Source organism: Coniophora puteana (assembly GCF_000271625.1).
Source record: "Coniophora puteana RWD-64-598 SS2 unplaced genomic scaffold CONPUscaffold_8, whole genome shotgun sequence".
Classification (NCBI taxonomy): Eukaryota; Fungi; Basidiomycota; class Agaricomycetes; order Boletales; family Coniophoraceae; genus Coniophora; species Coniophora puteana.
This window is the reverse complement of record NW_006913060.1, coordinates 1,719,815-1,745,554: the sequence shown is the minus strand read 5'-3', so window position 1 is coordinate 1,745,554 and position 25,740 is coordinate 1,719,815. Positions and strand designations below refer to the sequence as shown.

Below are 25,740 nucleotides of genomic sequence, written 5' to 3'. Positions count from 1 at the left end.
TCGTACGAGTCCGAACAGGAACAAAGGCAAACCACCGACGTGGGAGAACCGAGTGCCGATATTAATCGATTGCTGTGGAGTATCCACGAACATGCAATCGTTGAAGTCTTCGAAAACCTATCCTTGAAGTACACGTGCGATGAGCATGCGGTGGTTACAGTCCAGACGTAGCCACGACATAACCCTTACATTACTCATGACCGCTACAGGACATGTGAGGGAGATATGTACTGTGCTACCTGGGCATCGTCGGAGCATTATGGTGGATGAATTGACGACGTCTCTGATGGATGACTTGAAATCTCACAGAGCACGCCACTGCAGGGCGTCTTCAGATCTTCATGCAACCACCAAAGCATGTACAGCCCCATACACGTATTATTTCAGGATTTCTCCACAGAACTACACCGAATATTCCCCCACAATGTTATGCCACCTACGAGCGCTATCTATGAACTGTGTAGATAACGTTCAGGAAATGCCGCCCGTCGAGGGAGATTGATGCTCTCGCTTCCACCACTGCACCAACAATGTTCAGTCAATAATGTTAAAATAGAGATTCAACACTTGCCTCGACGGAAATCTTGGCACCCTCTTCGATACTGACGTCTGGGTTGTAATCTAGAGCGTGGCGCGCCTTTGATATGTCACACCACCTCGAAGTACAGCAGTAGATCACTGTCATTCTCGTCAGCGAGGGCTTCCTCCTGAGCGCCCAGCAAAAAAACTCCATGAGTGTAGCGATGGCGTAAGCCGCATACTTAGGAATAACGGTAGTCTTTTCAGGAATTTTGTAGCCTCCTGTCTTCCATAGCAGACGAGGGAAATCCCACCAGGGCCTTGGATCGCCGTTGGTAATGAAGAATGCCTGACCAGCCACAAGTCGGAATTTGGGATGGTTGGGGCTTAGTCGATCTGCAGCCAGGAGGTGAGCCTTAGCGGCGTTGCCAATGTACGTCCAGTCGAAAAGATTTTCGTTGTCGCCAAGCTGTAAGTGTGCGCGACCAGACTGAGCAACGCCCATCATGGAAGGAATTGTGAGACGATCCTTCGGACTGTAGCAAAATCAAGAATGTTTCAAAGAGAAGGAGTCTGCGATAAGCTTACCCGAACAAACCAGCCGGGCGGAGAGACGTTGTATACAGCCCTCCCTTTCCACTCGCTTCCAATACGACTTTTTCAGCCTCTGCCTTTGTTTCGTTATAGTCGTCAACATGAGGATTCGCGTATGGTGCTGTCTCGTTGACGTTGTGTTGATCCTTCCCAGCAAACACGACGCTTGCGGTGCTTGTGTACACGAGCTTCGTGATACCTTTGCTGATAGCTGCCTGCACAATGTTCCTTGTTCCGATGATGTTGACTTGCTCTTGGAAATGACGGGGTTTCCCGGGCAGGGATGATGCCGTGTGGATGACGCATGTGGCGTGAGACTAGGACCAAAGTTTCAGACGCAGCTGAACCCGTTGGGTAGGGAACATTTACCTTTTCTATGGCGCTAACGATATCACCAACATTTGTGATGTCCCCCACATAGACTGGCACAACGGGGTTCGGTGATGGCGGTTGAGAAACGTCCAGAATGGCAACGTTCTCTTCTCCTCGGTCAAGGAGTTGCTCGACTATATGCTGGCCGAGGAGGCCGCTGCCACCGACAATGAGATACGAGTCCGTTATCATGAATGAGCAACGAGCAAAAATTCGATGAAGAGAACAGACGTCGACGCTCAAGCGCTCAACGAGCTGACTGATATAGCAGCCGACGTGAGAACTACATCAGAAGCAATTCAATGCGGCTTCCTGCAAGAAATCTCGTGCACAGCAAGAAGTACATGCTTCCGTGATATTCTAATGCCGAAGCTTCCGGGAGGATATAAATATCACCATTGAAATGGGAAGGCTCGATTGGTACTTGATACGGCATGCAAGATAACAGGCTGATATCCGCGTGAACATCCACCAGGTGGATGACGGCCATCACACTTCAGCGTCAAACACCTTGTACAGAAAGATGATCAATGTGAAGCTGGGAAGACCTGATGAAGGAGGCTGTAGCTGCATTGCGTTCTTGTTTCACTCCAAGATGTATGGACCTACAGCCTCCCCGGTTCTATATCGTTAAGCGCTCGAGCCGTGGCATCCTGTTCCACAAGGTCTGCATTTGGGAGTCACTGCCAGTCAGGAATGCATCTACTTGTGCATCTACTCCCTCTGATCTCCGGTCAGAATCTAGGGCAGACCAGATCGGTACCTGGAATGTGATTGGCCGAAGAGCGTCATGGTCCAAAAATATGTATTGGTACAAGGCCCGCACCTGCGTTCCACTCCGGTTTTTTTGAGTGCCCGACTCGGGGATTTCCTAGCTTTGAGACGTTACATAAACAATGTAATACCCTCGTTGCTCTCCGGCTGTAGTTTCAGCTTCTTTCAGGGCTCTACGACTAGTGACATGCACATGTACTGTACATACAACTGAAGTAGCCACTGAAACCTTCACAAATCCCCAATATATTGCTGAAGGGCTTTAAGATGATACCTAACACCGATATACCATACGCAGGGCTACTCGCGATTGTAAACCTAAGATGCGATTTTGGAGCCAAGATACGATTGTAGCCTCAGTAGGGCCGCGATTGCAACGGGCATCACAGAGTGATTATACGGATGGAGTGGGCTATCATACCAGGAAACATGCTACGATAGAAAATGAGCTGAAATGCGACAAAGGGCTGCCACTAAAGCGATTACTACTGAGAAACGAGGGCATTCCAGCAGCATCAACGAACGTGAATAGCCCCAGAATTGGAAGCCTCAATCGAGCGGTTCCCTAGCAGTTGCGTCATCATAGATCACTGCGTCAGGATACTGTAACACCCTGGCTAGACTTAGTCAACTTGTAATGTAAATGCAGTGCCAAACACTACGGGAAAGCGCCACGTAAATATTAGGCAAAAACGCCACCGGTGCTTCCGGGCAGTGCAATACGCAAATGGTAGCAAACATTATTTGGCCAAAATAGGGCAACACGATTGATTTGATGGTCGGGGAACACAGCATGGAGCTTTCAGGGTACCGCAATGTTTAATGATCAGGGATACAGAGCTTCAGCGTATGGCGGAGTTTTTGCCATTTGCCCTAGAAGCACTTCTAGAAAACAAACCTTGATTTTCAGGCCCTTAGCGCCTGTTCACAGCATATGCGATGTCACTAACAAACCGAATACTTCACAGGTGTGAGATCACAGTGGGGAAATACCAAATGAACAAACCCCAGTCTATTGCAACCTTGACTATAGCACATCGTGACAAAGGACTTGCGAGAGGCTAAACTTTGCCCTAATCCCAGTTTGACGAGATTTGCTGTGCGAATGAGCGAGCAAACCCTTGCTGTGCAAACGAGAGAACAAACACCAATGTTCCCACCATAGTGGCGCCAAGAGCAGTGGCCTAACCAATAACAGTTAGTTGGCGCTAAGTAGCCACCTCAAGACCTTACCTCACATTTTCTGGTGCAACACGCTACGGAAGAGCGCCACGGAAGTGTCCGGCAGAACACCACCAGTGACTCAGTGCCGTGAAATACGGTAGGCAGACCGTGGAATGCAATCTGGCCATGATTCACGACCAAGATGATACTGATGATCATGGGACCATGCCACGGAACTTTAAATGGCCAATACACTTGTCATTCGAAAAGCGGGGTGCTCAACATTCATGTTAAGATGTTACAACCACAAAAATGAGCTGTTCTCAGAAGAGACAAAAGGATTGCATTGTCGTTGCAGCTCAGCACTGAATCTCATTAAACTCGATCAAACAGTCTTTGATGCGATGAGCAAAAGCTGTTGCAAATATACTTATACAAAATGAAGACATGTATCCTGCGTGCAAGTTAATCCAACTACAGAACGTCAATAAATGTCATGAAAAAGGTCTACTATCATCGTTATCGACTAGTATTTGGAGAGGCACAAACTCTACAAATTACGTGCACATGAAAAGAAGTTTTATGCCTGCCGCCTCTAGAGTACCAGCAAGTTCGAGCACACATTAATATTGGCAAGAGCAAAAATCTCAAATCTTGTCCGAAAATTCAAAATCTCAAAAACATAGAATATCATTGTTACTCCTTAATACATAAGAAAGCCATACGACACATCTGAACACGGAAACAAAGAGACCATACTGTGAGATCGATTTTGGTATCTCGTTACTTATTCTATGTGGTTAAAAGAACAGAGCGGGTTACAAAGGTTAACAATCATGAGAAATATCGCCCTCAACAATGGCATGGATGAAACAATGCGTGATGGATACTGGGAGCGACATCAGCTACATGGATTATGGCGAAAGCATAGGAGAAGGGCGTCAGGAGCTCGTCGATGATAGGCTACTAAATGCAATATGCAAAACACAACATGCAGCTGTTATTGGGGACACCAGAAAATGGGAGGGGATGCTGGGCGAGCTATGGAAGTAGGAGCAACCGCACCGTCATTTATACATTGTAGTACGAACTATATCCGGTAACTTGAAAGAGGCGTGAGGCAAAACGTCATGCTGTGTTATTCTTGACCAGTGGCGTTGCGCCTCCCAGGGCGCACGAAAGCCTTGGACTTGCCTAGGACAAACGGGGCAAAAGTAGGTACGATCAAAAATTCGTCCAGAATTTTAATGATACGGGTTATTGGTATGGCATGGCAGTCGTCACCCATGGGCGCCTGGACAATGGGAACACGTCGGATACGTCTCAAGATGAGTTGTTATCAGCATAAGAAGTGTTCGGTGAAACTTTGAGTAACCCCATGATTATCTGATATTTCGGATTCACCCGCAGCGCAATCAGGAACTTCGAAACCGGACCACCATCAGCCCAGATGATAGATAAAATAATAGTAATGAATACAAATGGTCATACATGAAAGCCGTGATATACCAGTAAGGTGGCGTATTTTATACTTTAGGCTGGCTGACTCCCTTTGGCTAGTGCTGGTGCTACTTTCTCCTTGTCGGTGATACTAGTTACCTGTGGTGAATCGTATGAAATTATGTGAGAACCACTTCTTTGACCTGGTTCCCCACGGAGTGTGGATAAAACAATTTCTTGGCTACGATGGTCCTCTTTGAACCGGTAACCCATCGTCCATATGGTTGCAAAAACAACGCTGACAATGATGACATATCCGTTGGCCATGAAGAGCGAAGCGATTGAGACGAAAGCTTCATTAGCGCCGGCAATGAACCACACCAGAAGGATAGAACTATCCATGAGGACTGGAAGCAAGAAGTTCGTGAGCGAAATGAGCAATAGGCCTCGAACTCTGGTAGTCCAGCTGCCTGCATGTGATTTGAGCATTTGATTATAGATGAGGCTTAAAAACATGCCTGAGCGAATAATAGCGGTGGATGACATGCGAGAATCGTGTTTTATCATCCTGTACAGAAACAACACAGAGACGAACCTTGGGTGCCAGCGTTAGTAAGATAGCACATACGAGATATTCATGATACTCACGTATTGTCGACGAGGTGGAGGATCAGCTCGGCAGTAAAGTTTCCGCCACCAAATATTTGGAGAATCTTTCCTTGAGCATCCGCTTGCCCATCAGACTGTACAGCGGACCTTTGGGCTGCGAGAACCAGGAAGAGTATGAAGTTGACCAAGCGTCCCACCTTCATCAGGACTGGTATTCCGATGACAATTGCATACGTTCTTCTCGCAGTAGTAACACGCGGAAGCACGGCGAATAGTCGTATGATAAGGGCTAGCTCTGCTATCATAGGGGCAAATTGAAAGCTGGAAACAAAAAGCAGAAGTTCTGCCGTTGATTGAGGAGTGTTAGGCGACAGCATTGTGTGGATCTACAGGTAAGTTAGTGAACTGATTTTGTCAACAACGGATTCATCAATCAAGAATATGCACCTGGCCGTATATGTTCCCTACTGCATCCACAAGACCAAAACATAAAGAGAAAACGTTCAGAATAAAAATGGGTCGTTTGCGAGAGCTGGGCGCCGAGAATATAAACAACATGATAGACATCATAACCATTATAGCGGCCATGAAAATCCCCAGGAAGAGAAACGGGAGCCCGCCCTTGACCTGAGCAATGTAAGAGTCAAGGGAAGAGCATGAAGACTCAGACGGGGAAGACATGACTGGACGCGAGGATAATTCGCTGTCAGCTGCTACCTTAACACCTTCAGATTACCTTTTATACCTGTGTGGCTCGAACGGTAAGGGCCAATATCAGATATCGAGCCAATGCTGGTTCTAGATTGATAATGGATTCGGTTGATGTGTGCGAATCTTACATAGGTTCCTCCATACCGCCCAAAGCACCTGGCGCATTTGTGATACATCGTGCTCGATGTCTGATTTATTATATGTAAGCGTAAAGGTGCAGTGAAATGAGGATACTTGGATATTTACCTAGCAAATGTCAACGGATGCGACCCACACATATAAGTTGAAATGAGTTCAGCGAAAAACTACGAATGGGTGTTCTATGTGCGGATCTGATCCCCTACGCTTGCGATCCAGTTTCGGAGATGCCACAGCCAGCGAGTGGGAGCTCCGTTCTGTTCTGGAACCGACCTTCCGGTCCACTTTCAGCGCCCCGGATATCAGATGGTGCCTAACTCTAAAAGGTTTCAACCGCGTGTGGCTCCAGCACTGAGCTGATCTATGTCCACGCTCCTATATCTGATACCCCTAAAGTAATAGGACACATAAAGTTAGCTTATCTGCATCAAGAACGGCTCATCTTAAATGCTCAGATTCTGCCTGATGATCTGGTATGAATCGATAAAGTTATATCGCGCGGAACAGAACTTGAGGCCCGAGGGGTTAAGGAGTCCAAAGATCAATGGATTGAGTGCACACTGGAGGCCGCGCGCATACCTTTATTGATGCGCCATCCTCCTGGATGAAGACCAAATTGGACACTTTAACCTTGGAAGGCCCCTGACGAATCCGAACATGAACAGACTGTGGTATCAAGTACTATCAACAAGGTTTAGTCGAACCAGTCACATCGATTACCATTTCCCCGCACCATTGGACTTCTAGTCTTGAGCGATAGCTGTCCCAAGAACAGGAGGACCTTGAATACTTGATGGTGATTTAAGACTCGCTAATTTTCAGAAGGGTCCCGCACACCATGTGTCAACCTGAAGCTGGTCCCGACAAAAGTCTGACAGGACTCGGTTTAAGGATGTTGACTAAGTTTACAAGACATAGAAATCCGCTGCGCTCCGCCTACACATTGCTGTCAATGGATATGATGACTGGAAATGTACGAGAATTCATATGCAAATTTCAAAATTTCATTACTCTTACTCGTATATTCATACTTTTGCCCGGCTTTTGTTTGCTCATGCTTGGCAGAAATCTATACGAGGGTTAGGGTTAGTGCGCTTCAGAAGCCAAAGCGTAGCGGAGGCAGGCTCTGGCTTAATGGCTCTGACTCATCTACTTGATGTGAGTACGACGGAAATGGGTGTATTACCTCTAGGTAATTCCTGCGTCTGTATTTCATGTTGATTACCCTCGGTGCGACCACGGTCAAGCTTTTGCTCCGAGCCATGTCCTAGTATCCCCTTACTCATGGGCCGGAGCTTTAGCGGAGGCACTTCTCTTGTATTAATCACACATTAAATTAGGAGGAGAGGAAGAGGGATAAAACGGTAAGAGGTTGAACACGCGGAATCCCCGGAGGTAAAGGAGAGCTAAGACACACACAGCGGACCTCGAGTACAATCGAGAGGGAAAGAGTACTCAAGCCCTCGACAGCTCCTTTGCTGCAAGATATTCGTTCTTGGACGAGAACCTGAGGCCTGGGCCTGAGGCCTGAAGAGTGGAGTGCGCGAGCTTAAATTTAAGGGTGACTTTGGCCTTCAATCAAAGTGAAAATCGTGTACTAAATTTTACGTGCGGCGCAACCTTCTCTGCAAACGCAAATAAACAACGAAGGTGACGGGCAAACACGCAGAACGACTGTCTTCTGATATAGGGTCTGCCTATAGGGGAGACTAGCGGTTTGCGGTTGGTGTACTTGTCCACCTCTCATCACCATCTTTGCCCACCACTTCCAACACCGCCATGGCCCTCCCATCTCACACCCACCACCTCATATATGACATCCCCCCCACCTCCACTGCCCGGCGCTCGGCTCCTCAGGCCTCAGGCGCCTCAGGCCTCAGCGCTTCAGCCCCAAGACCGATCTCGGCGGACCGCACAGCGGCGGGATTATCACGTCATTGAGTCTGGTTACCGTTGCAACCAGTGTTTGGAGTGCCAATGGCATGCCATTTGGCGATTGGCACTCGGAAGGGCAGGTGAGGGAATCGAACTCGCGAGCTGGAAACAAAATAATGTCAATGGCAACCAAAACCACTGGGCTACGAACGCTACGTTGATGGTCGTACTTACAGCTATATATATGAATCGATACATGGGGTCTAACACGCAACTTCCACAATAGGAAACTTAGTCATACCCATTGCCAGCCGCCAATGGCATGCCACTGGCGTGCCAGGAAATGGCTGGCCAGCGCCGCCATTCTGCCATCAGACTTCAAACACTGGTTGCAACCGTAAAGATGTAGATGCTCCCTCATATCACCTAGCAGCCACTTCCCCACCCTTCGCTGCGCTGCGCCGTACGCTTCTCCACGCTATCCCACTTACACATCGCCCAACTGCAAATCTGCGACCCCCGCCAGCCCACCACTTTCGCCTCAATATCACCACCCTCTCATTTGCAAGTGCATGCAGACGCTCGCTCGCCTCCTTCCTTTCCAACTCCACCATCTCGTTGCTGTTTGCCCCTCCTCAACGTCGCAGGCGCAAACAGCAATAATAGCACCGGAGGAGGGCAGGTTGTTCACAGTCGTCCGCGACACTCAATTGAACGAGGTCACGCAGGCGTACAAGCAACGGCCTCTGTCTCCGATCCCGCGCACACAGGAGACTGCACCGGCGAGCCCAGCGAAGAAGCTGACACCGGGTACGAGAAAGCCGGCAGCGGCAGCTGTGGGGAAGAGGGAGGGGGAGGACATGAAGCATGTTGTCGAGCTGGGGAACATGGACGTGATATGTATATACCGGGGATGGTATCGCTCGTAATTATCGTCGTGTCATCTCCCGTGTTTTGCTACGTGCCCGTGAAACTCTAATCCGAGTATAGGTGACTCGCTCCCACCTATGTCATGAACCATTTGTCTCAGGCTCCCGATATCCTCTTTGACGCTATCTGCTTTTACCCTTTCATCGGTGACTCTCAGGACTTCTCAGATCTCCCTTTCATGCCCGAAGACTACGAGTGTCCTTTCTTCTTCGGCGTTGATCGTGTTTCCACTCCCTCTCCGAATGATCTGCCGGAACCGACTTTGAAGATGAGGGTCTTCAATCGGGGCGTTACAGATTTCGTTCGTCATGCGCCTTTTAGCTCTAACGTTCAGTACGTCTTCTTTATTCCGTCATTGCTGCATCTCATTAACATTATCTACCATGTTCTCATCTCAGCAGCACTCATTCTCGTTGGTCAAACGCACGTGCCCCGAACACCAATGCTTGCACTGCGATCCTCGGGGTTGCTTGCAATGTCTTCCCTTGTGGGCTCATCCTCTCTATGCAGTCCTTCGCCCTCAACATTGCCGCGCCACAGTCCGTCGGAGGGACGCGCTCGCAGCCGGGTGCTCCAGGCGGTGGCACGGGCTCCTCTCCTTCGACACCTTTCGTTTCTCCCAGCAAGCGAAAGCTGTTCACGCCCCATCCTCCTCCCCGTGTCAGCGAATGTAAGTATCTTAATCTATTCTTACCACTGATTCTTCTGACGTGACCACCTTCAAGCTCCGGCCCGTCGTCTAACACCGACGAGGAGTTTCAGGGACAGGGAGAAACTCCCGCACCGGCCGTTGCTTCTGGGTATGTGCTTCCCTTTATGAGTGCTGTTATTATTGCTGATATCATCAACATCGTCACGGCTAGTACGGCAGTCCCTGTGAACGATCACCCGGCGGCCCCCCCTTCTCGTCTTCCTGCTGAGGTGTTTCACCCTCAAATCGATGCTTTAAGCGAGCAGAGATATGGAATCATGCGGTTTCTTGACTCAGCCAGAACATGTCATATATTGTTTGAGAGGGCTAATCGGGTAGGTAGTAAGCTCGTACCCAAACTACGACTTGACAGTACAAACTACAGACGAGACTTGAGTTTGATGCTGACATTTTGATCCAAGCGAAGAATGTTAACGGCCCACTGATTTACTTTTGGGATATTCGAAGTCTCTTTCTCGTCTAATTCGATTTCCGCAAGGGAAGTCAACAGCACCACGAATATTTTCATGTGCATGATAGCGAATAGGCGACCCTTGCACTACATAGACAAATTAGTCTCACTGTACTAGAAAATACAGCCGATTCAACGTACTGCATGTATTCCACCGCCAAACGCAATTGGCACATCCCGTCTTCTATTCCGAATGCTGAAGCGGTCTACAATGAAGGCATGGGGATCTGGATATACGGAAGGGTCGAAATGATGAGCGCGTATGTTTGCCATGACAAAATCTCCAGATTTGATCAGAACTGAGCTGTGTCCATCGCTAAGATGGATGTCGGATGCCGCCTGACGTGAGGGGGTAGCAACACTGGTCAAGCGTAGCGTTTCGTGGATTGCGGAATCTATAGTGGGAAACGATAAAATATCGAAAGCATTGGGATCGCCTGATAGTCTAAGGATGTCTCCTTCGTACACTTCGAGCGCGGAATTTACTTCTTCTCGAACCTTGGCGAGCGCTTGAGGATTGTTGAGAAGAAAGACTAACATCCAACTTGTGACACCGGTAGAAGCCGCTGTGAAGCCCCAAACAAGGGACAGGAAAAGAGCGGCTCGATTTTTGCCGGAAATGCCGACGAGCTGACATACGTTCAAATAATCTTGCACAAGAGAATAACCTGGCCAGATATCAAGCTTCTGTCCTTCCACGCGCGTTAGATACGCGCTCAGACGTTCCAAGAGGCGTGAACGGGCAGATGGAAAAGCAGACCCAGCAAATGGAAGGCGACAAAGGCGAGGATAAAATGTCTTGTCTAAGAGCTGTAAGTCCGCAATAATGTCGGTAGGGAATGATGGCCCAAAGATAACTTCAGAGATGGAAGAGATGAGGGCTGTATCTACAAGTTGCGAAAGGTCGTGCAACTCCGAGACTGATGCCCGAGCTTTGATGAAGGTTGAAAGAGACAGTGCTAATGCGGGAGAGACTTCGTTTAGAAACTCCTTTTTCCTAAGAAAGCGTCCGGCGATTGGATGGATATGATGGTTAAGGATGTCAGCAAGTGCTGCGCGTTTAATTTCCACCCCACTAAGGGCAGAGACGAGGTCCACTATTTGAACGTCAGCCTTCAGTATGTCTGAAGAGAACAACGCCTTGATGAAACCGCCATTTGAGACCACTGTTGTGGTTCTATCAGCGATCATGATGTGGCACACCGACCCATACTGGAGTCTGTGATCCATCAGCTCAGCCTTACTGAAGATTGTGAAATGCGCTCACCTAAGTCTGTCCATAGCTACACCGGGTCCGCGATAAACGAAATCCAAGGTTTGCTTCAGCGCTTTCATGGCGTTGTACAAGGCAAATAACAAGGGTGAAACTAGGCGTGCCAGTCCGAGGGAGAGCAAGACATGTCCTGCAGTCGAAAGGCACGATGTGAATGAAGGCATACTAAGATGTCCTGTGCGTCGCGACGTCTGACAAACATTACAGTGGCGACTGGCGGTTAAGTACTCTGATGCTGCCGATGCTCCTCATGCACCATGCGCCAAAGTTCCCATCTTCGGACTGTTTCAGCATCGTGGGGATCCACTCTAGGGGATCCAATGGCACTTTGATGGTTGTCCTAACACGACCAGCACGCATGCAATTAGTCCATATTTACAAGCCAGATGTACCTCAGCCAAATAAGCAAACAAAAGCCATTAAGGTAAATGTCAGGTATTAAACAATACTGCTTATATCATTCACCGTACGTGTACATTTGATCACGAGGATATACTATATAGAGTTGAGCCTTGACATAAATGTTGTTGATCCGTCGGAATAGCCCGCGCCCCCAGAATTGCTTCGGACTATAACTAATTAGCTTCCCAGTGGCCACTTGAGTGGCCAGGTACCGGATGCTGTGGGTTATAATATCGCGTGGGATGCATTGATGCATCATGCACTCATGGGTGTACAGTGTTCGGTGAACGTACATGGAGTCTGGACCTAGCCTTGAGCTTGAGTCTCAAGGTCGCACGTACATTTATCTCATGGATGCCGGAGCTTGCGCCGGAGCGTACGCATTGTCCATCGATCCGCCTGCACCATCCTTCTTGAACACGCGCGGGAAAGTTTGCGGGAAAACATACTCTGCTTTTTAGAACATATCCAATGTCAGCGAATTCAAGATGTACACTTGAGCACTCGATATAGCACATAGAGAGGTGACTAGGTAAATTTCTCAAGGACCCAATCGGGTACACTAGAAAGACAACGGGACATCGTCAAGCGTGCACGTGTGACCCTAGTACTCTTCCGAGTCGCTGCTTGAAGCAGACATCTAACAGTAAGCGAACACATGAGAACTCCTATTCAGAAACAATATCGAGCTTTACTAATCCAGATGCACCAGAGACTGCCGCACGTAGTGTGCGGAGCATGAAGGATAAATACGGTCATTCTATCTCGTGTCCTCGCGGTGACGACGCTTTGTCCTGATTTTGATATCTCGACTCATCTGAGCGACATTGAGCGATCTTTCATTCAAGCTCGGTATCTTCAAGCCCTGCTCCCCGCCGTCGAGCTCTATGTTTACCAAGTAGACCAGTAATGCCACAAAGGCTTTGATATGTCTTATCGCAAAGAGACGACCCTTGCACTATTATGTTGTCAGCACCACCTCGCGAGTTAGATTAAGAACGTACTGCATGCTTTCCAGCACCGAATCCAAAGAAGGGTTGGGTCCCCGGTTTGACTCCTGTATGCTCAGCTTGAGAGCTTGCAAGGAAGCGATCGACAATAAAGTCTTGGGGTCTCGGATAGACAACGGGATCGAAGTGCTGGGCGCGAAGGTTTGCCATGAGGAAGTCTCCGTCCTTGATGGGCACCGATGTATTCCCGTGAACAAGGTTTAGATCACATGTAGCTTGGCGGAAAGGAGTGGCATTACTGGTCAAACGCAAAGTTTCGTTGACTGCAGATTCTATGATGGGAAAGGATGAGGGACCGAACGCTTCTGGATCCTCGATAAGCTTGAAGGCATCATCGTGGTAGCGTTCGCGCATCGTAGAATCAACTTCATTTCGGACCTTTGCAAGAGCGGTAGGGTGATAAAGAAGGAATACGATCAACCAGCTTGTTACATTTGCAGAGGCAGCGGCAAATCCCCAAAATGACGAAATAAAGATGGCTGCCCGATCTTCATCCGATAGATCGTAGGAACGCACTGCGTCTATAAAATCCTTTACCAGCGGTCTCCCTGGCCAAACTCCTGTGCTCGATTTGTCCACGAGCGAAAGATACGTCATAACCTGTGACATAAGGCGAGAACGAGCCTCGAGGAAGGCAGAGCCCGGAAACGGAAGCCGGCATACCCGTGAATAAAGGTGTTTGTCGAGGATGCGCAAATCAACTGAGGTGTTCGGTGGAAATGAAGGACCGAAAATGACGTTGGCTACCGAGGAAATGATAGCCCGATCAGCCATTTGAGAGACTGAATGGGCGTCATCGGAGCACATCTGGACTGTGACAAAACCAAGAAGGTCGTCCCCCAGCGGAAGACTGACACCCTGCAAGAAATCTTTGGATCGAAGAAATCGCCCAAGAAGCGGATGGATGTGATGTTTGAGAACGTCCCCGAGTGATTTAGTACCTGCTCCACTCAGTGGATATATGATAGCAACTGTCGACGCAGAGTTATCTAGCGTTGACAGAGAGTACATTGATTTGATCAACTGTTCATCTGAGACTACAGTCATTTTTCTGCCTCCAAGTGTAATCTGGAAAACAGGGCCATAATAGGACCTTTACAAACGTCAAGTCAATACTCCGTCGAGATGTTAAAGAGCATTGACCGAACCTGAACTTGCATAGGGCAACCGCGGGTCCAAGATATACAAAATCAATGCTTTGTTTAACTCCGTTTACTGTGCGAATTAACGTGCGTAGAACGCTGCCGGATAGAGAACTCCAGAATAGCTTAACAAATATCAGGAGAAGTACACCAGCTGCGATTGAAGCCATGGTTGATAGCATGACGGTTAGCGAATATGACCAGTGAGTTGCAGGACGTTAAATACTCCTAAGTGTAGCACTGCCGCCAGGTTGCGTGCGGAAGCATTACCATACTTTACCTCATGTTTGGAACTCGAAAATAAAAGCCTGTCGGTCTGAGGATGTTCCTTACAATCATCGCAATTGGATCCATACTCATGGAACCCAACATCGATGGATCATCTGCCCTCCTTCACAGCAGCCACAGGTGGAAACTTTCGATCTTATCTCTCACAGCCGCGCCTACTTGATTCATGTCCATCGTAAAGGGTCATATGCACTCACATGGATCGCTGGCTTATCATCTGGACGTGAGATCAGAGCGTGGTTACGATAGCTCATAGAGTATACTGTACCTGTTTGGGATAATGGGAGAATGGAGCTAACGGACTTGCTAACGGAGCTTAATTTTTTATTCTTATGCTTGCCCCATGAGAGCAAACGATGAGCCACCTGCACATAAAATGGACCGTGGGCGCTTAAATACTAGACCAACAGGACTGAGACCTGAGAAGTGGAATAGCTTTGCTCGATATGCTACTGGTTATCAAAGGAATTTAAATAGTAAGTGACTTACAATTGATATGATCATTCACAAGTCTTTTCATCATACAAAATGTATACAAAACTCAACGAGAAACTTCGGAATTCACGACGCTAGGCTGTAACGTCTTGATGATCGCAACAAAAGAGGTACAGCTCGTAGCGCTCAAGATCCAGGTCCCAAGAGATTCAGTGCAAGTGGTGATGAACCCGAAAGCAGTGATATCAATCAAGTGTTTGAGAAGACGAATGTATATTTCCCTTGTGATCATACCCGAGTGAATGAACGAAACCTGGACATCCGGGCTGGACGTACGGAGGAATAGAGCTGAGTAATCCTAGTACAACTTGAGGCTGGTCCTGACACGCAGCGAGGAATATTGAATTCAGATCTCACCTTTCGGGTTCCGGTTTAGTACCGTAATATCATGGGAAATCCCGTGGGTGTGATGCCCGCACACAGCACTCGGACGTTCGACCCCAAATCTGAATTGACCGTGCCATGTAAAGGTAGACGGAACGCATATGCATCCCATATGTTGCCTGTTCTAGATACATTGAATTCCCATGAGTATGAAGACCATATCTTCGGTTTAATCTTCCCCGATGCACACCATCCATAGAGTATAGCTACTGTTTGAAACTGTTGATAATTCTACCATGCTGTCTGACCGCATCGGTATTTTTCAGGCTGCCGGCTCCCGCCTGCGGACCATGGCTGCCAGCTGGAGGGTCTAGACCCTCTATATCATTCAGCAAGTTGCACGGTCCTAATAAAATACACCTTACACTACTGCTACCTTGCTATTTACGTTGTTTGGAGTAGCGGCATGCGCTGAAGCTGGCCGGTGTGTTCTGTGATTCTACGATATGAAGGAGCAGCTTGAACGCGCGAGCGCTAAGTAGCGCTAAGTCTCTGTGCCACAGTACTTGCTATGAATAGCCGCAGCAACTCGTCGATGCATCAGTACGGAAATAGGATATCGAGAACCCACGACGAGGCGGCAATAAAACAGGCATCGCAACTTGCCAGCAAGCGTCGCGTCTGTCATCAGCTGGCAGTAGCAGCAAGCCACAAGGATGTGTCCATCCATTTCCCTTGCTTGCGTGAGAGGAATGTTGATCTGACTGCAGCATTGCTCTATTGCATTACTTTACTTCGCGGTGATCTTAAAATGGAAGATGTGTAGATCAGTACAAGGCTGTACCTGCGTAAATGTATGAACTATCGGGCAACCGCGGATTCGGACACCTTTTCTGCTTCTTCCGCCACATTCCATAGCTTGTTACGATCCTATCGGAAGTCCAGAGCGCTGTACAGGTTCTCGAAAATTGGCTTGGGTTTCTTGGAAATCACAAGTTCTTTACTTGATTTGCACACCTTTGGACACTTGTGATAACGGCGATCATGGTCTCTGATCTTTCTGATTCAGAATGTTCCTTGTTTAGATATTAATAAATTTCTGAGTGGTCTAGCTTGGATTCCTGTTACAGTTGCGTCTCACCCAGCTCATCGCAGATCCCGAGATTTGTCGATTCTCAGTGCCTCGTGGGATCTCGGGTAAGATCATGGACACAGTAATTTCAAAAGTATTGGGCTCGGCCATCTAGGCATCAGTGCTGCAAAGTGGAATTCTCGGATGCACTCGTTGAGCCGGAATCACGATCCCAATACTCGCCAGATCGTGCACCAATTATCGTACCTTTAAAAGCACGGATTCTTTATTTCAAACCCAGCTATACCTCTCACTTTCTCCAAAGAATGACGGAGGAAAAATCAGTGACAAGCGTAGTCGACGCTGAGCGTAGTGATACCCAGACGGACAATACCACAACGACAGTAGGACCACGCATGTCTAATACATCTACTCTTTTGAAAGGGAAGCGACTCGCTATTGTTTTTATGTGAGTGCTTGGTAATGGATTCATAGTAGCGAGCTCATGGTCTCCTGCTTCCAGGTCGTTCTTGATAGCCCTTGGTCTCGTTGCCTTGGACCAAACAATCCTTTCTACTGCATTGCCTGTTATCGCTTCGTACTTCAACGCTGTTTCAGACCTGTCGTGGATAGCAAGCGCGTACTTTCTTCCACAGGTCAGTTGCCGCGAGTGAGCTTGATTATCCTGATATAATTATGCATATTAGGCCGTTTTCATGCTGTTTTTTGGACGCGTCTTGACGCTTGCTCCTGCAAAGGTCGTGTTCCTTCTAACGATCTTTTTGTTTGAGCTCGGGAGCCTCTTTTGTGCTGTGGCTCCCTCGGTGGATTTTCTGATATTCGGCAGAGCTTTTGCTGGACTAGGTGCATCAGGCTTATGGGTTTGTATCATGTCTATCATCGGAAGGGTAAGTCCTATGTTTTTGCCCCGCTTATAGATTAGTAACAACGCTCCAAAGGTTACTACGCTTTCGCAGCGCCCACTTTTGATGTCTCTATTTGGTGCGCTGTGGGCGGCCTCCTCGGTAGTTGGTCCCTTGCTAGGAGGCGAACTTGCAGGTGAGCTCTTACTTTATTAACTATATCAACATCTTAACGTTCGAGGCCAATGCGTTCCGGCCTGTAGATCATGTTTCATGGAGGTATGTGTAACAAAGCTCTCGTTCGTATTTTCTTCTGCTAAGCAGGCACTAGGTGGTGCTTCTGTACGTTTGGATTCCACCTCTAATCTTCTCATATCTAAAATGCGATCATGCAGATATTAACCTTCCGGTGGGTAGTTCTTATAGTGCAGAATTAAAGTCTTAGTTTGAGACACGTTATCCACTTAGCTTGGAGGCGCCGCCATTGCTGTAGTCGCCATTTTCCTCCCAAACCTTGCTACGGACAGTGAAAAATCGGGGTCATTCCAAAAATGGCTTCACTTGGACTGGGTCGGAACCTTACTTAGCTTTGCTATGGTGACCTTTCTTCTCATCCCTTTGCAATGGGGCGGCGTCGTCAAGTCATGGAGCTCTCCCGCAGTCATTGTCTTATTGACGCTGGTATAATTATTCTTCCTTTCAGGTGAACGATCTCAGTTAATTGTCATACTATCCAGTCAGGATTGTCCATAGTAGCTTTCCTCTTATGGGAGATACACCAAGGAGATAATGCAATCTTGCCTACCAAGATCTTTTTTCAGCGCAACATGTTCTGGATCTGTGTAACCACAGTAAGTACAGAAACCATAATCCTTCCTAGAGGCTTACCAATCCCCCTAGTTCTTCGTGGGGGTCTGCTTTGTTCTTGGCTCAGTGAGTTTTCTTTTCTTTCGAAATGATAATTCCCTTCTTACCCCTTGGTACAGTACTATCTTGTAAGTCCATTTTTGTACATTATTAAGGATATATAACGAATAAGCGTTATCCCAGCCTATCCTTTATCAAAGCAAAGGTCACTCTGCCATCAAGTCAGGGATAGACATCCTTCCATATATGATGTATGTTGCTAGCTTTGGTCGCCTTCGCCTGTTTACTAATCGCGGCGGCTTAGTTCTGGTGTTATTGGTGAGTTGATTATACATTGTGTTAACCTATCCGCTCACAAAACCATCGAAAAGCGTCAATTATAACGGCCAGTGTTGTAACAGTAAGCCAGATCATGCGTGTCCGTGAGCTCGCTACAATGACGTAATACAGGCCACTGGATACGCTTGGCCATTTGTTATCTTCTGTCCCTCAATTGCGTCAGTCGGGTTCGGTCTTCTCTATACTGTGACACCACAGACGAGCATTCCTCACATTATTGGCTTTCAAATACTCCTTGGTGCGGGGTTGGGAGGAGCCATGCAAATTACGGTAGGTTCTCGGAGCAGGTCGTCCCGTCTTTATTGTTGACACGTTCCATAGCTCGTTATCGCTCAAGGAAAAGTTGCACACGACCCAAAGCTCATATCAATTGCTACATCGCTTGTGACATTCTCTCAGCTCATGGGTTGCTCCGTAGGCCTTGCGTGAGATTAATATTTGTATTTTCGTCGCCATTTTAACGCCTAATTTCTTAGGATTGCCGGTGCTATTTTCACCAGTCAGCTGCGACATCAGCTTACGGTATTATTGCCTGAGGCTTCTTCCAGTGTGATAGATGCAATCGCATCTAATATCGAGATGGTGTTTGAGCTTTCGAGTGACGAGCAAGTCCTTGCTATACGTGCGTATATGTCGTCTACAAATCATGTATTCTTGATTGGCGTTCCTTCCGCTGCGCTTGCTTCCTTGTCTGCCTTCGGTATAGGTTTCGGAAAGATTGTGAAGGTTACCTAGAATAATGCTCCGTGAAATTTACACTGTATATACAATTTACGTCTTTAAAGTAGCTTATTATGGATACTTTGGCCGAGGGTTTTGTCCCCAGCATGCTGGCTATTACAAACTCCTATATCAAAGTGCGCCTGATTGGTAAGGCAGCTGGATTGGGGCCTTGTTATTGTGGACCCGTTTTGGTCGGTATACGACATAAATGCATAACTTTTGACCTTGCCTTTTCACCGGGGTTAATAACTGCGTCGATAATGCTTTGTGGGGTTTGGCATCGCGCTATGGCAAATACTCGTGCTATGGTGTCTTATCAGTAGAAAGTTTACATAACCTACCATGCAGTGCTTATCGTAGGGCGACATGTGATGGTTCACATGAAGTAACCACTATTCCGATCAGATCAGAGATATTCGTGTGAGATTCCAATCACGCAAGGCGATCATATGCCCATTTCAGATGTGTAAAACCCTCTAGCAGGTATCAAGGACGTAGTATTCTTCGAAGGCCAACGGATAGCAGAACGGCCGCCATGGAGTGAAACCCCCGAAATCAATGCTGTCACGCAAATGCATCATACCATAAAGTCGGACAAAACCTAACGGAGCCACCATAGCGAATATACGCAATCGATCACATCATATATAACTCATGCCAGACTGAGGATATATGTGCCAACAACAAGGACCCGAGGGGATCATTCTGTCGGGGAAGCGATTATCGCGTTATATCCAAGGGGATCAAAAGATGGATGCAAGTGCGATTCACCTGCGATGTGATCGTATCAGAACATGAAGCTGAAAGTTTGATTATCCGTTTCTTGCTTATGCTGATATCTCCCTCCGCTATGTATAGCAGGGAAAGAACAAGAGGGAACCATCAGGGAAAGCGAAGACGAAGCTAGACCTAGCGGTTGCACTGCTTCGTTCAGGGGTAGCCCCAAAATCATGGGCGATAGATGCATTGATGATGGCTCATTGGGCGAGTCTGTGCTACGTACCAAAGCAGTCCAAGGCCTCCTTGCAAAGTCTGGTTATGAAGTTTAAACCCGGGGACTTGTATAAATTACTATCTTCGTGCGTTTCTCTCTCACTTGACGACAGTAATTAATGAACAGCTCGCAGCACACCCATGGGCCTCTCGCCATAGTCCTCTACCACACACAGGATTATGTAGCGGCGAACCCCACCCGTTGTGTGCTTCTCGCGCTTCTATCTGCACCCCTACTTGCGATATTCTTCAATGTTCTGAAGCAGCTCGTGAGTTGTATTTAATTTTGTGTGAAATTCAAATATGCTAAGAGAGCTTCTCAGGTAATCCCCAAAGATCCTTCGTTGCCGCCTGAAGTATTCTATTGGCTTCCTCTTATTGGCTCAGCGATTCAGTACGGTAATGATCCCCTCAAGTTCTTTTTCCAATGCAGAGAAAAGGTTTACATTACTTTTCAATCCAATATATTCATTCGTGTTCCTCATTCATTTGATCGCAGTATGGTGATGTCTTCACCTTTGTCCTCTTCGGTCGTAAAATTACGGTTGCGCTTGGAGACAAGGGCAACAACTTCGTCCTCGGCGGCAAGCATACCTCGTTTTCTGCTAAGGATGCGTACACTGTAAGGTCATATGATTCAATCGAAACGCGCTCATTTCGTTTTTTTTTTGGCTAGCACCTAACCACACCGGTTTTTGGGAAGGGTGTCGTCTATGACGTTCCACACGAAGTCTTCATGGGGCAGAAGAAGATGGCCAAGGTCGGGTTGTCCGTCGACAACCTCCGCAGCTATGTCGGAATGATTGAAGACGAAGTCGAGGAGTTCTTAGGTAGCGATAGCAACTTCTTGGTTTCTCAGGAGAACGACAACCAAGACTGGGGATGTTTCGACGTCACTGAAGTCATGTCCCAGATTACCATCTTGACGGCTTCTCGTACACTCCAGGGCAAGGAAGTTCGTGAATGCCTTGACAAATCCTTTTCTGAGCTCTACAATGATCTCGATGGGGGGTTTACGCCTCTCAACTTCATGTTCCCCAACCTTCCCTTGGACAGCTACCGCCGCCGTGATCGCGCCCAGCAGAAGATGAGTCAGTTCTATGTGGAAATTATCACGAAACGCAGGCGAGGGAATTTGAGCGTGTGTTTGTTCACATCCTACGGTAGTGATTTATCCAGCTAACACCGGTCCCAGGCGGAGCGCGATATGATTGCTGCTCTTATGGAGCAGAAGTACCGTGACGGTAGCTTTATGCGTGATCACGAGATTGCCCATCTCATGATCGCCATCCTCATGGCAGGACAGCACACTAGTTCTGCTACTAGTTCTTGGGCACTTCTCCACGTCGCTCACGATCAGAACATTCAGTATGTATGCTGGTTATTATGTAAACAATTATTTTACCATCCTTCATTCTTCCAGGAAAGCACTCTACGAGGAACAGGTCAAGTACTTTGGTACTGGTGAAGGCCAGTTTCGCTCCGTCACCTACGATGAGCTCCGTCAACTTCCTATTGTGAACTCAGTCATTCGTGAAACACTCCGCATGCATCCTCCTTTGCACAGTCTCATACGCAAGGTTTGCGAAGATGTCCCTGTCCCTCCCACGCTTTCATCTCCCTCGGGGGGAGGCACCTACATTGTTCCTAAAGGTCATTATGCTCTCTCATCTCCCTCTGTCAGCCAAATGGATCCTCTGGTATGGTTGAAGCCCAACGACTTCGATCCTTCCAGGTGGCTTGATCCCAATGATACTGCGGCGAAAGCCTTCTGTGTTTACAGTGACGAGATGGGCGATAAAGTGGACTACGGTTTCGGTGCTGTGAGTAAGGGTACAGACAGTCCATATCAGCCGTTTGGCGCTGGTCGGCACCGGTGCATTGGCGAGCAATTTGCCTACCTTCAGCTCGGTACAATTATCTCGATCATTATTCGAAAGTTCAAGCTCCAGCTCGAGGTCGACAGGGTTCCAGATCATAACTACCATGTGAGTTTCTTTGAAACCCTCAGATTCCCACCACCGACGTTGCTCTACTATGAAGACTATGATAGTGGTGCCTAAAAAGCCGCGCAACATCTGCTATAGACAGCGCAACTTTGGATGAGCCTATAGATGTATGCCGATTGGCTTTACGAAGCCACGTTAGACTCAGGCACCTTTGTGATGTAACCCATATCCTGAAATATGAAGGACTCTTTCAAAGCTCGAGACTTTAATTAAGAACCCCATGTTTCAACATGGTCGGTGGAAGGTGACTTCAACTCCAGTTAAAGCAGAGTGAATGTTAGCGCAGTGTTTGAAGCCAGCGCCCTAGCCGTCCTCTTTTGTGTTAGAATGTATCATCGGTCAATCAGGAAACCTGACAGTGAGTAGGATGATCGAACCAATAATATAAGTAAAGAAACATGGATATCAACGATTGGTTATGTGTCACTTGGAAAAACTTCCAAATTTTGATCCAAACGTTCAGTCAAATCCTTTTTAGCAAACGTTTTGGATTGCACAATTGCGGCTCAGAAACCTGGTCAATAAGACCTTAAGGTAGCAATCTTTTCACTTCACCCGTTGATAATAACCAGGTGCTGGAGGGACAAGCTGCAGTATTAGGCATGAATGCACGGTAGACATGCTTCGCCACTATGAGCCATGTACTAATACCCAGCCTTGATCATGCAAATGCATCACAGCTCTTTGGCAGCGCTGGGGTAAATGCGGTGCCTTGCCAGACCATGTTGAACAAAGTGGCTGAGGACCATTGATAAAAGGGCACCTCCCGTTCTTAGCCGAACTTATTGTTAGCTTTGCCAGCGGACATCAGAGATTCCGCAACACTCCTGGGACTCAACGTGGTATGAATTACTCGTATATTCAAAATTTCTGCCCGCTTTTATTTGGTTCTCTGTTTGTGGTATTGATGAGATCCCCTTCAGATCAGATTCGCTCTCGATCTGGACATCCTCACCCTTTTAGGGCCATACTCCCGGTGATAAGATAACGAACCCTAACCTAGCGCTTCCTTCGTTGCCATCCTTCCCTCCCCTCCTTCCTCCCCTCCCCGTTTTCGCACCAAGGATCCCCGCGTCCGCAGAGCTGGTACGTCGCTCAAATTCTCTAACGTCAACACTCACTTATTTCAGCCCTCCCACGAGGCAGCTTTAAGTGCGTACCACACTCCATTGCTGTCGGGCTATGAACTCACGAATACCTGACGATAGCACTCTCCCGACTTTGTAATGGTGATCTCCGTCTCTATTCCTTCTCCCGACTTTTCCCCATATCGCCCCTGTCCTCCCTACAGATGCAGGATATACAGGTACGCTCTCGCTCGAATACCTAATATCCCCCAACGATAAAAGTATCCATCATAGACCCGAACTCGTCGGTCGTGAACGCATACTTGATCGCGGATAGCTCGGGTCCCGTCTTCCGGCGCGCCCTCTCTCATTCCAGGCACCTTGGGCAGCCCAACCATGGCCAAGGCTTTGCTCTCACGCCGCCCGTCCGCACCTCGCGTTTAGCGAGCTCATCCCCGCGTTTGAAGCACGCGCCAGGGTGTCCTGTTTGCGTCAGTGTGTACCGCTGTATATCTTGCACTCCCCGTACTATTATAGGCAGGCGTTTCGCAAGATGTACAATGATGCTGGTACGCCTTTTGCTTGCAGACTTATACCCTTTAGTGACATTGCAGCTTAATTATATATTTGCCTGTCCGGTGTTAGGCTTCGAATCGGTGAGCACTTTTCTACATATTTGGATTTGTTTCACTTGCTGTGCATACATCTGCTCACGTCGGAGCTTCTGTCGTCACGCAGCGTCTCTTTGACTGTTTGACCGCGGATCGGTGCTGTTTCATCGGTTTTAAACTATCTTTCCACAAGTCGAATCGGGAGGGTCGGTCTGCGTGTCTGACGCACACGCCGATCCGACGTGTCGCGACAAGTCCTATCTCGCTCGTGCGTAGCTGGCTTCTCAAATACTGAAGTAGTAGGATTACCTCATGCCGGAGATGCTTTGCTCCTCTGCGTCACATGCTGCGCACGAGCCATCTTAGAAACTGGGAGGCAGGTTAGGAGGTGGGTGTCGGTCGGTCGCCCTCCTTCGTTCCAGGGTATTTTTCTCGTGCCCTCCCGCCATCCCCATCGAGCTCGTATTTTTTCCTGCCTAGATACGTCGAACTTTGTTGTTTCTGTTCCCGGTTTTTCTTCTTCTTTTTTTTTCGCCCCCATGTTATACTTATGTCGGGTTATTCATCATATATTGTAGTCTGCTCCACGTAATATTCTCGAGCTCCCGGTCAGCCTGGGAGTCGCGGCGCTTCTACCTCTTGGTGGCGAACCAGCCACCAACTACAACCCCGATCACTCCCCCATGGTATCTTCAGTATCCGGCTTATATCGCTCCCATTCCCTTTCCACGTATAGCCACCGTAGGTTCCATTGCTCGCCTCTATTTCTGACTTTAATGATCGTCTCTTACAAAGGTGATGTCGCGTTCATGTGGAGGTGCATATTACTCAGTTACTATAGTCTGCTCATCGTAGGTTATTTCTATTGAATGTTCAAATTGTCTCATCTGCAATGTATGTTACTTTGATGCTGACTACATTGCGTGACGTCTTGGCGTATCAAGGGTCTCCAAGCTTTACTAGCTTTATAGGTGTGAACAAAATTCCGTCGCATAAGATGTCTGATTTAACCTTGATGGGCGCAATGTGGTCGCACCTTGATAACTACCGTCCATCTGCTGTTCGTTTTCGAAAGGAGATACGTCTTGGCTAAATCGGTCACTATTCCCATGTTTATACATAGTTTAAAATTCCGTGCATTGTGCTTTTCCCTCCGCAAACGTTATGCTAGACTTCATGCACTGAGAACACTCGGATTCTGCGTTAATCATAAATGAGTGCCTTCAACGTTTTGGTGATTGCGCCAGTGCACTAGGAAGATGATCATCTCAGCACTCTGATGGGACATGTTACCCGTATCTTCAGCTTCAATGTTTTCCCCAGCTTATTTTTGCTCCTATTTGGCAGCGGTCACAGGGTTAGGGTTAGGATGGGTTATTGTCCTTTGTCTTCATGTTATGTAGCAGGCAAAAGTTCACACATATTCTAATTGTTCATGTCCTCGCCCATTAGAGCTAGCATTAAACGATGCCGTAGCGGAGCACGGCATGTCTTGTAGTACTTATCTCTTTTATATCTGATTCGGGTTGCCAGTACTTATCATGGCGTGCGACATCGACTCATTCGGCTGAGGATCGTAATCAAACTAACAGTTATTGTGAACCCTGGATGACCTTTATTAACAGTACAGGGACGAACATATGTCGCATCAAAGACACTGGTTCTGATGAAACGACTAGATGATCCGGATAGTTCCATGCACAACGCCGCTATAAGGCTGGTCTTAAGTTCTAGGCACACCGCACTGATGCGCAACGCACTAGACTGAGTTTTCCCTTCCTCGTGTACGATGAACAAGGAAATCAGCTAGACGAGGATAATCAAAGAAAAACAAAATTTCCGGGTCGATGAAAGCGTGTAAACAGCCCAAAGAGCGTGAGAGGCTTGCTGAGAATCAACTCGCGGTTGTATAGTATATATATGATGGCTGCTAGGAACTTGATGGCGGCGCTTATTGAATCCTGAGTTTCACC

The 25,740-nt window shown here is 47.7% G+C and overlaps 7 protein-coding genes across 7 annotated transcripts; 2 read left to right on the top strand and 5 right to left on the bottom strand.

The window, feature by feature from the left end:
* Nucleotides 1-471: 471 nt before the first annotated feature.
* Nucleotides 472-1,677, bottom strand: CONPUDRAFT_91182 (uncharacterized protein; the record flags this gene model as incomplete). The annotated part of the gene is made up of 4 exons (XM_007772108.1): nt 472-519; nt 572-1,055; nt 1,108-1,430; nt 1,483-1,677. The coding sequence occupies 4 exons, from the start codon at nt 1,675-1,677 to the stop codon at nt 472-474; spliced, it is 1,050 nt and encodes a 349-aa protein (XP_007770298.1).
* A 2,884-nt stretch (nt 1,678-4,561) lies between these two features.
* On the bottom strand, nt 4,562-6,153 carry CONPUDRAFT_74282 (uncharacterized protein; the record flags this gene model as incomplete). Its single annotated transcript, XM_007771653.1, has 4 exons — nt 4,562-4,717; nt 5,023-5,431; nt 5,512-5,858; nt 5,920-6,153. 4 exons carry the CDS (start codon nt 6,151-6,153, stop codon nt 4,562-4,564), a joined length of 1,146 nt encoding a protein of 381 aa, XP_007769843.1.
* A 3,325-nt stretch (nt 6,154-9,478) lies between these two features.
* Nucleotides 9,479-11,726, bottom strand: CONPUDRAFT_74281 (cytochrome P450; the record flags this gene model as incomplete). The annotated part of the gene is made up of 6 exons (XM_007771652.1): nt 9,479-9,504; nt 9,554-9,759; nt 9,911-10,069; nt 10,198-10,376; nt 10,431-11,508; nt 11,557-11,726. The coding sequence occupies 6 exons, from the start codon at nt 11,724-11,726 to the stop codon at nt 9,479-9,481; spliced, it is 1,818 nt and encodes a 605-aa protein (XP_007769842.1).
* Nucleotides 11,727-12,724: 998 nt separating this feature from the next.
* CONPUDRAFT_74280 (cytochrome P450) lies at nt 12,725-13,748 on the bottom strand (the record flags this gene model as incomplete). Its single annotated transcript, XM_007771651.1, has 3 exons — nt 12,725-12,922; nt 12,969-13,574; nt 13,638-13,748. 3 exons carry the CDS (start codon nt 13,746-13,748, stop codon nt 12,725-12,727), a joined length of 915 nt encoding a protein of 304 aa, XP_007769841.1.
* Nucleotides 13,749-16,822: 3,074 nt separating this feature from the next.
* Nucleotides 16,823-18,793, top strand: CONPUDRAFT_59006 (MFS general substrate transporter; the record flags this gene model as incomplete). Its single annotated transcript, XM_007771615.1, has 10 exons — nt 16,823-16,951; nt 17,003-17,180; nt 17,325-17,354; nt 17,483-17,500; nt 17,554-17,574; nt 17,634-17,839; nt 17,896-18,057; nt 18,209-18,334; nt 18,476-18,634; nt 18,686-18,793. Coding segments are annotated over 10 exons (1,137 nt in total), but the record flags the coding sequence as incomplete, so codon positions are not given.
* A 1,406-nt stretch (nt 18,794-20,199) lies between these two features.
* CONPUDRAFT_155370 (cytochrome P450) lies at nt 20,200-22,143 on the top strand (the record flags this gene model as incomplete). Its single annotated transcript, XM_007772107.1, has 6 exons — nt 20,200-20,349; nt 20,404-20,520; nt 20,580-20,702; nt 20,757-21,221; nt 21,276-21,448; nt 21,504-22,143. The coding sequence occupies 6 exons, from the start codon at nt 20,200-20,202 to the stop codon at nt 22,141-22,143; spliced, it is 1,668 nt and encodes a 555-aa protein (XP_007770297.1).
* A 1,001-nt stretch (nt 22,144-23,144) lies between these two features.
* CONPUDRAFT_83188 (uncharacterized protein) lies at nt 23,145-24,577 on the bottom strand. Its single transcript, XM_007772106.1, has 5 exons — nt 23,895-24,577; nt 23,451-23,812; nt 23,298-23,395; nt 23,236-23,241; nt 23,145-23,175 (listed from the first exon to the last, which is right to left on the bottom strand). Exon 1 carries the CDS (start codon nt 24,306-24,308, stop codon nt 24,078-24,080), a length of 231 nt encoding a protein of 76 aa, XP_007770296.1. The 5' UTR covers nt 24,309-24,577; the 3' UTR covers nt 23,145-23,175; nt 23,236-23,241; nt 23,298-23,395; nt 23,451-23,812; nt 23,895-24,077.
* Nucleotides 24,578-25,740: the final 1,163 nt, after the last annotated feature.